The 10322-nt window shown below is 38.5% G+C and overlaps 1 protein-coding gene across 1 annotated transcript; it reads right to left on the bottom strand.

Annotated features, from left to right (window-relative positions):
• Positions 1–2430: 2430 nt before the first annotated feature.
• Positions 2431–6126, bottom strand: LOC125230665 (interferon alpha-inducible protein 27-like protein 2B). Its single transcript, XM_048135899.1, has 2 exons — positions 5777–6126; positions 2431–2625 (listed from the first exon to the last, which is right to left on the bottom strand). The coding sequence occupies exons 1-2, from the start codon at positions 5993–5995 to the stop codon at positions 2461–2463; spliced, it is 384 nt and encodes a 127-aa protein (XP_047991856.1). The 5' UTR covers positions 5996–6126; the 3' UTR covers positions 2431–2460.
• Positions 6127–10322: the final 4196 nt, after the last annotated feature.

Genomic DNA, 10322 nt, shown 5'->3' with positions numbered 1-10322 from the left:
ACAAGAGCACGTGGACTACCGGTCGTTTACGACAAAAAAGAGGCTAAACGCGTTTCGAGAACAATTCTTCATCAGCTTCTCACTACACCATTAGTTTACTGCATAATAAGCTATCAATATTACACTTTAAACAACATTAATGAGTAAAAGAAAAATAAATTATTCACGACACGAAACCGCTATGATGGCGTCCCAACCGGAAGTCCTCCATGTTATCTCTCAACCAACCACTCCACCATTCAAAACCATTTTGAGCATTGTGTTCTGTCACTGACTGAGTGAATAAGTGAATGAATGGAATGAGTGAGTCGCGTTCAGCGCAGCGGCATTTCCCGCAACGTAACACTGACTGAGTGAGTTGAGTCGCACTAGAAGTTTCACTTCAAAAAAATGTATCCGTAATCTGTGACCCGTGTGATATCGGATTTATTTATGAATAGTATCTAAGTAGCCGAATAAATACACTTCACACTCTCTGATCGGACATCGTCGGTACGCTCGATTTCCGCCACCCGCAGGCGACGACCCGCGTGATCTGACGGCATTTTTCAGCATCAGGTTTATGAAGCGTGCTTTTAGGGAGGGAATAAAACATGCCCGAGTTGAATACGGAGCAAGCTTTGTCAGTAAGAAGTAGAGCAGATATTGAAGGCAAGGGGACCTTGCTTTTATGGTCAATTGATTTTATATCTTTTTCAGTAGAAAAAATGAACCATGGAAAAATGTACTACTTATAGAAGTTTCCTTGACTGTAGTAATAAACTATGGTGTATACACGGTGCATGCGAGAATGGGGGTCATGACCCCCTGGAGCCTAGGTTGGCCATACAAATTGACTACGTGACCCCCTGGCATGGGCACACACATTTACCACTATATTTATATATCTATAATTTATATTGAAAGGCAGTATTTATCACGAATTTGTATTAAAATACTAGTAAAATATACAATTCACAAATGAGCAAACATTGCTTCACCCATAAATATGATGATTTTACAAAGAAAACAATGATGTTATTGTACTATTGTCCGGTGCTGTATTTCATTGAATAACAGACAGAAACATACATCCATACATAACTGTTTTTCTTCTTTTGAATAACAGATATAGGAAAAGCAAAAAAAAAAGAGTAGAAATAAAAAAAATGCCAACATCGTAGTGTCATCTCATTTTCTCACACATACTATAAGAAAGGGACGATACGATACGACAATGTTGTCACTTTTCTACTCTTTATTGCCAAGCTATAAGTGGTAAAACCCTCGCATCAGAGTGTGGAAAGAAAACACGGAATAGGTGTGGCGTGACACTACCATTCGCCACTTTATTATTATAAAGGTTAGTTACAATAGAGGTTTTAATATCGTGAAAATTACAGTACAAACTTGTAACAACAACTACGAACAATATTTATCTAATTTTATAATTAACTTAAAATTAAATCTTAAAACCCTAAAGACCAAAACGAACAAAAGCAGGTTATAATTAAATATAAAAAATCTCCCTCAGATCCCCTGCCTCCGGCATAGACCCAAGAATGCTTGCGGCGTTTCCCCTTTGCACCGCCAGACTCAACCTCTGAGCAAAGAAGGAACCGGCTCTTTGGTCCCCTGAGACACCTATAAGGCGTTCCGACACTTTTTAATAAAATTTTTGGTGTCAGACGACCAAGGATCCATAGTCTCCAATGCAAGCGCCGCAAACTCTTAATCGTTCACTCTGAAAGAGTATTTGCGGCGATTTATCGTTTGGGCTTAGTCGGCGGCAGACCCAGGTTTCCTAGCCGAGCCCTCCATTTGGGACGAAGCCAAAGTGTCATTTGATCAAGGTTGATCATTCATAATTATTTTTCTGTCGGCCCTTACTTAAGTTTTTAAAATTAAATGGCTTCAGTTCATTGGGACTATTTTGTCAGTGTCAAGATAATATGAGCTAATTGTTATTAATTTTGGTACGGTAAGTACCTACGACAATGTACGGTGAGTTATCACTTGTAAATTGGTAGCTAGATTTTACAAGAGCACGTGGACTACCGGCCGTTGACGACAAAAAGTGGCTAAACGCGTTTCGAGATTAATTCTTCATCAGCTTCTCAAGTTCTCACTATAACATTCATTAGTTTACTGCATAATATTATATTACACTTTAAACAACAATATGAGCAAAAGAAAGAGAAATTATTCACGACAAGATATACCGCGGCGCTAAGATGGCGTTTGAACCGGAAGACCAACCCCTTACTTGAAATGCACGTGTTACTTACGCCGTGTCTTGCGTGGGCGACGGTCGCGCGACCGTCGCCGTCGCGTCTCATCGCATCGTCTACTTCCATATCGATAAGGTTTGATTTCGTATGCATCCCATCGCCGTCGCGCGACCATCGCGCGACCGTCGCCCACGCAATAAGACACGGCGTTAGACGTTAGACAGTGACAGCAGTTTGACATTTATTCCGTTCAATTTGAAATGGCATCGCAGCAGCACCACTCAAATTTCTCTCGATATTTGTAGATCAGCCCAAGTGCACCAGCCCCCCCAGCGACTGATCCGACGGCGCCGAATAACAGTATTCCAAGTCCGGTGGCACCCAATGACTGGCATATAGCGAACACCGAACCAGCCTGAAAAAGAAATTGTGAAGTCATAGAAAAAAAATATAGACCGAGGGTATCATGCAGGATCATAATAACCCTGTGGACCTGCTTTTATCTGTAACTTTATGTTAATTATATGATTTTTTGGTAGGCTATCAGTCATATACACCGAGTTTTTATTGTTTTACGTTAAATTCGACACGCAGTTAGGTTAATCACCAGGAACCACCCTGTATATGGGTGAATCAACTTTTTCTTGCCTATTGCCATAGGTCTGAGTCTCTCGTACAAATTATGCAAGCATAAGTATTTACATTTTGCCTTTGAATCAGGGGACCGTAACCATACATAATAGGTAAATGAATAATTTAGTGTGAGAGGACCTTAATCATAACATTAAAGTCAGTGTCTGACGGCAAATGTCAAAACAAATAACATGGAAGTGGTAAGGGATGCCACACACGTGTTAAGTAATTAAATTATTTTATTAAATAATTCGATAACCGTAAGAGTTAGGACGCTAGTTTTTTAAAGAAATTAATTGTATTTGACCTAAAGAACATTCCCTTAAAGCTAACGGAATTCAATAAAAACAGGGTGTATGTATAGGGCGTTTGACACATGAAAAGGTAAAATATTTTTGGGGGTTTGTGGTGTCATTTCAATTTCGTCCTTGGAACCTAGGTCCTAGGAGCCACCGTTAAGATGATTTTTAGGGTTCCGTAGTCAACTAGGAACCCTTATAGTTTCGCCATGTCTGTCTGTCCGTCCGTCCGTCCGCGGATAATCTCAGTAACCGTAAGCACTAGAAAGCTGAAATTTGGTACCAATATGTATATCAATCACGGCAACAAAGTGCAAAAATAAAAAATGGAAAAAAATGTTTTATTTGGGTACCCCCCATACATGTAAAGTGGGGGCTGATATTTTTTTTCATTCCAACCCCAACGTGTGATATATTGTTGGATAGGTATTTAAAAATGAATAAGGGTTTACTAAGATCGTTTTTTGATAATAATAATATTTTCGGAAATAATCGCTCCTAAAGGAAAAAAAAGTGCGTCCCCCCCCTCTAACTTTTGAACCATATGTTTAAAAAATATGAAAAAAATCACAAAAGTAGAACTTTATAAAGACTTTCTAGGAAAATTGTTTTGAACTTGATAGGTTCAGTAGTTTTTGAGAAAAATACGGAAAACTACGGAACCCTACACTGAGCGTGCCCGACACGCTCTTGGCCGGTTTTTTTCTTGTAGTGAGTTAAATGCATAATTTGTTTTTCAGTACAGATGGTGTCTTTTTTACGCACTAGTGCGAGAAGTGGTTCATTATATGGCAGGTCGAAACTTCGGAGGTCCATCTGTACTGAAAAACGTCGTTCGATACACGTGCGAAAAGGGAATTCGTAACTCATGTCGATTTAAAACACTCCCTTCGGTCGTGTTTATATTCATCGCCACTCGTTTCGAACTTCCTCTTTTTCGCACTTGTATCGAAATGTACTATTTCAGTACAGATGTTTTTTTTACGCACTAGTGCGAGAAGTGGTTCATTATATGCCAGGTCGAAACTTTGCAGGCTCATCTGTACTGAAAAAAGTCGTACAATACACGTGCGAAAAGGAAATTCGTAACTCGTGTCGATTTAAAACACTCCCTTCGGTCGTGTTTTAATTTATCGCCACTCGTTTCGAACTTCCTTTTTTACGCACTTGTATCGTAATGTACTGTAATAGTCTTACAAATTACACCATAAAACGAATAATTTAAATTTAACCTAATTTATTTGAGAGATTTTGTATGAATAAGAAAATAAATCGTGTCTCCAGAACCGTAAGGGACCGGCCACAAGACCACGCCACCGCCACGCCGCCTGGGGCATCCCTTTCTATACAAAATGTACTGAGGAGACGTTTTTTGAATTACATTCAGGCGGCGTGGCGGAGACGTCCGTTGCGCGCCCCGAGACACGCGACGCTTAAGTGGGAACGCTGCCTAGCTCCTAGGACCAAGGACGTAGAGGAACAATCCTCTAAAAAAATTCGGTTCCTGTCACAAACACCCTGTATTTGTATTTGTGACAATTGTGACAATCAGCACCACTCTGTCACACTTACCTACTTTGTCTTTGTTTGCTAAAGTGCTAATCGAATAGTATGTAAGTACCTACATTACTTGTACTGGCTATATTACTAATACCAAAGAGGATCGAGTATTATAATAGAGAGTTACTGTCAAAGTAAAATGTGTAATCACAGTGACTGACATGCTTCGACGAGCTTAAAACTTTTGAACCTCAGTTTTGACCATTTAGCCCATATTGTTAGATTGATATGTGATAAAATATCAGATATTAATATTAGCGCCATCTATCCGAGCGTTCCTCAAAGGTGTAACGCTATCTAGGCCACCGTACCTTTTTCTCTAGGGCTTTGAGGTACGTTTTTTTCTTAGACTTTATCCGTCTATACGGAGTTACATAATAATATGTCTTTGCTAATACTATTGTACGATTTGTACGGCTGTCTGTGGCAGGACATGACGACCATTGTACATTATATTAACTTATTTCTAACTCATGATTAGCAATAAATAAATATAAAAATAAATAAAATAAATATTATAGGACATTATTACACAGATTGACTGAGTCCCACGGTAAGCTCAAGAAGGCTTGTGTTATGGTTATGGGTACTCAAACAACGATATATATAATATACAAATACTTATATACATAGCAGACATCCATGACTCAGGAACAAATATCTGTGCTCATCACACAAATAAATGCCCTTACCGGGATTCGAACCAGGGACCGCGGCGTAGCAGGCAGGGTCACTACCGACTGCGCCAAACCGGTCGTCAAACTCAATAAACTTGATTGATTGGTTATTAAGTAGGTAGCCAATAGGCTTAGTTTATTATACTTAAAATAAAATATTTTATGCAGAGCACGAAATAAAGCACCAGATAATTAGAAGAAAAATACGGACAGTACCTAAGTAGTTATGTTTAAACATAATTTTTGTTTAATAAGTCAAAGAGAAAGATATCAAGTAAATGAATTGACCGTGACGTCACTCCTTAGTGTTTCATAGTAATTCCATATTCGTAGTTAAATGTACCTATACATAAATAGTTTGTACTGTCTAAGTTTTATACTAAAATTAAAATCTTACCGCAACAGCAGGTCCCTGCCAGCTTGCAGCGAACGATCCTGCAGTGACTCCTGCAGATCCGAATCCCAAAAGGGGCAACACACTAGCTGCTGCCACGCCACAAATAGCAGTCATGATGAGACCACCCACTCCCCATTTTATCCATTTTTTACGAAGTATTTTCAGGTTTCCTTTGTTTATTAGCGGCCTTTTACACGTAGGACACAATTGGTATGACATCTTAGTTTACGGTAAGCTTTTGAGTATGAATGATAGCGATTAGCGAGAGCGCTTGTACAATAGTTATAAATTAACACTAACTCGTCCTTTGTTACCACTGTTTAATCTTTCTACGCATAAGTCTCACAATCTTGATGACGACAACGAAATAGATAGATATTGTGTCACGCGCGCGATTGGTCGTATGAATTGTGCGCTTGGCTCCCATTGGTGCACAATTTAATTGTGCACGAATTGCGAGCGATCACGTATAAACAGTTGAGGGATTCCCCGGAACATAAAGGAAAGGGTTGCCAAGTTAAAAAACAAAAATATTAGTAACGTAAGTACAATACAATCTAGGGATTCCCCGTAAAATATGAAAAGATAAATCAAAAGATACACTCATAAACGTCTGCTTACTTAGTTCTCACAACTACAAACGAAGACAGTGAATTAATTTAACATAATAATATTTTAGTAAAACATATATTCTAACTTACCTTTATAAATTGTAGATCACCTAGTGACGTTGTAACGTAGTACATTTTTCTAGGTCGTAATTAAAAATTATTAATATAAATTAAAAATATCAATATCAATAATTTGATTTAGTTTCTAATGTTGCAAATCTGGTTTCCTCTAATATGTTAAGATGCACTTTTCTGCATAATCTGTGGGCACGAGAGTTGCCAGATAGGTAAGATAAGAATTACGCGATTTATAAGATTTTTTATTGTTACTCCAGTACATTTTGGAAATTAATATCATTATATGGAAATATTGGAGAAATTTATCTTAAATATATAACAAAATACTGTAATACAGTCTCGGTACGGCATTCGTACAATACGGTCGTGTTTCCTTAATTATTCCTATTGTTGTTATCGTAGCGGCGTCTTATCTCTGAAGCGGCCGGCCGGCCACCTGGTGCGGCTGGTTTCTTTGCTAGGCAAAAATGGCCGGTAATGACAAGGAAAACGCGGAGGTCTTATCAGAGCTGGAATCGTTGGATGGTTTGCCGGAGAATGATGGGTATTTAAGAGGACACCAAAAGTCGGATGAGGAAGAAATGGAATTAGAAGAGGAAATAAACAGAGCGGAAAAGAGGGAAAGAGACGACGGTAGTGAGGAGGCAGCGTTTACAGTAGTTAAATACAGTAAAGAGAAGAAGTTGAAGCCCGCAGAGTCAGAACTTTATATTTCGAGTGCAAATAAACTACCTAAACAATTTGCGTTTGCTAAAATACTGAAAGAACTAGGAATAACAGACATTAAAAAAGTAAAATACCTAAACCCGTATAAAATCAGTATTTCTTGCACTACAAAATGCGCACAGAGTATTGAGAAGTGTCAAGACTTGATTGACAAAGGGTGGAGAATTCAAAAAATTTGGGAAAACAATGTGTCGTACGGTATTATAAGGGACGTCGACCTTGAACTCTCGGAAGAGGAAATATTAAAAAGTATTGAGTGTACGGCAAAATTGGTTTCTGTGAAACGCCTTAATAAACGTAGTGTAGTAGGTATGGGGTGGGCTGCTAGTGAGTGTGTACGACTTTGTTTTGAGGGTTCTTGGTTACCGCCCCACGTCTTCGTGGATGGTCTACAGATTCAAGTTGAGCCGTTTGTGTTCCCAGTGACACAGTGTGCGCGTTGTTGGAAAATAGGTCATATAACTAAAAAATGTCCCTCAAACGATATCATATGCCCAAAGTGTGGTGATAAGCATGAAAACTGCAGCGTAACATCATATAAATGTGTCAACTGTGGAGGTAACCATATGGCTTTACAGAGAATATGCCCTGTTTATCGTAAAGAGAGGAGACTAAGAGAAATCATGGCGGAATTCAATTGTACCTATAGAAAGGCCCTGCAGGTCTATGTTGAGCCCGAACTTCCCATGCATCAGAAGCCAGTGGAGATGGAGCTAAGTAATAAAGTATTTCCTCAGTTAAAAACTCAAGTTGATATCACCACTACGAAAACCACTACATCTGCGCCATTGTTTTCGACGGTACTGACTAAAGCACAGATTCACGAAGAGTCTAAACCAAATCCATTATCGAGCCCTCGAGAACAGCGAGTACCAAGGAAAGTGCGGCGCCATGATTTAAAAGAGAACTTTAATTTGGACCGGGAAGAAGACCTGGATGAACCGATTACGCGCGAGACGGAGTCAGAAACAGAGGCAAAAGGAGACAATGCTTTTCTTAGTGAGCTATTAGGCAAATTAAAAGACATAATATTTATTAAAAAAATCAGCTTCAGTGAAAAAGTGTTCCAAGTTATTAAGTGTTGTATCGAGTGGGTTATTTTGCTATGCGTAGAAAATGTTACAGACTGGCCGGTTGTTAAAAACTTAATAGATATTTTAAATGGGAAATTTAGGTAAATTAGTTAAATTGAATGTGTTGCAGTGGAATGCTCAAAGTCTTCGTCCTAAACTTTTGATGTTTGAAAATTTTTTGTTAATGGAAAAAATCCATGTTGCAGCCGTGAGCGAGACCTGGTTAGAGCCTGGCAGTTTTTTAAAGGTAAACAATTTTAATATTTTTTGAGTCGACAGAGACGATTCATATGGTGGTGTAGCCCTTGTAGTTCATAAATCCATAAAATGTAAAATCTTACATATAGAAAACAATAATCGTGGCATAGAGATAGTGTGTGTAAAGCTGTTCAACTGCGATAAAGTTGAATATATTCTATTAGTGTACTGCCCGTCTTCAGTTAAAACAAGTCATAAGGTCAATTCGTAAATTGCAAGCAAATAAAATAATAATAGTTTTACAGTGGGTACCGTCACATATTGGAATACAGGGTAATGAGGAGGCAGATCGACTCGCTAAACAGGCGGTTACGGACGAGCTTGTTACTAGGTGGTTACCATGTCATAGTGATCTTTTGTATGGAGTCAAACAAAGGTGCTTTGATATATGGAAAGAGTATTTTAACGAAAGGTCACTAAGCAAAGGTATCTGGTACCGAACTATACAGCCAAATTTGCTGCGTATTCCTTGGTTTGTAGGTTTAAATATGGCTAGATCAGATGTCGTTACTGCTCTCAGGCTTCGGTCCGGACACATACCGCTAAATAGTTTCGGATTTATAATGGGTAAGAACCAGTCACCAAACTGTACTGAATGTGGGTTAAAAGAGGATGTGCTCCATATATTGGCGGAATGTGTCCGAAACGAGGCTGAGAGGATCCATTTCATGCAGAAATATGGATGTGATTTATATAATATAGGTGAGGTTAACACAATTTTGGCCTACCCACAATCGGAAAAGGCAATAAATTTGTATGAAGTGGTAAATATAGGTATTAAGCGTAGAAATTAAGAGTTTACATGTTTTGCTATGTCACAATAAGGGTGACATTTTCATTTGTGAAAAAACCCTTTTTTTTTCAATAAAGATAAAAAAAAAAAAATACTGTAATATTGATACTCTAAATAAGAGGCCTGTCTGGAGTGACAATCTTGCTGTGTACATAATAGGACACCACTCTGATGGAGTCATAAATAAGTCTTATATAGTTTTGTAATAAAAAGGACCGTTCAAACTTTGCATAGTGACTTGAGGTCATAATGAACAACTTTTATTACGGGATGTCTGAGCCGGAACTCAGATATTAAATAAAACAGATTTTAAAATATTACTATTTTAATGGATTTTAGTACAGTGAGAGGTTCTAGTCTAGGACACGTAACGGAGAGAGAATTTTGGTTAGAAAAGAAGGGTCGCTGGTGCCGTGCACCTTGCTTTTATAGTGACGCGAAAGGGGGAAACTGTGGCGCTTCAGTCTTCATTCTTATTGGTCCGGCAGGTCGAGGCGCTGGCCGCTGCTCATTGGATCAGCGGGGTGACCGGAGGTTGGCTGTCCTGGACAGTGTTGCCAGTCATGGCGTTAAAACGGGACCAATGCTGAAATCAAGAAAAAAAAGTTGTCCGTTCCATAGAATTGTGCGGCATCATGACAGTCAAAATGTATCATGTATGAAACAGGCAATTTATTTTTTTGCGATTTCAGCATTGGTCCCATAATAAATCTTGTTCATTATGACTTCAAACGTCACTATGCAAACTTTGAATGGTCCTTTTTTAATTCATCGTGTATGTCTTTATAGGTTTGGCACCCTGTCTTGTCCTTAATGCATATCGTCACTACTTTGAAAAAAATCTCGTATCTCATGCTTCTCCTCAAAGTTAAAACGCAGTAAGTCTACATGCATTCCATACATACTTACTACAATTTTCTTTTCATTGACAGACGAAGATACAAGTTTTTTTTAAAGTAGTGACGATATGCAAATAGGTTAATGAATCATGTGTGGTCCATTTCATT

Source organism: Leguminivora glycinivorella, chromosome 10 (assembly GCF_023078275.1).
Source record: "Leguminivora glycinivorella isolate SPB_JAAS2020 chromosome 10, LegGlyc_1.1, whole genome shotgun sequence".
Classification (NCBI taxonomy): Eukaryota; Metazoa; Arthropoda; class Insecta; order Lepidoptera; family Tortricidae; genus Leguminivora; species Leguminivora glycinivorella.
The sequence above is the reverse complement of the archived record's forward strand: the minus strand, read 5'-3'. Positions and strand labels throughout refer to the sequence as shown.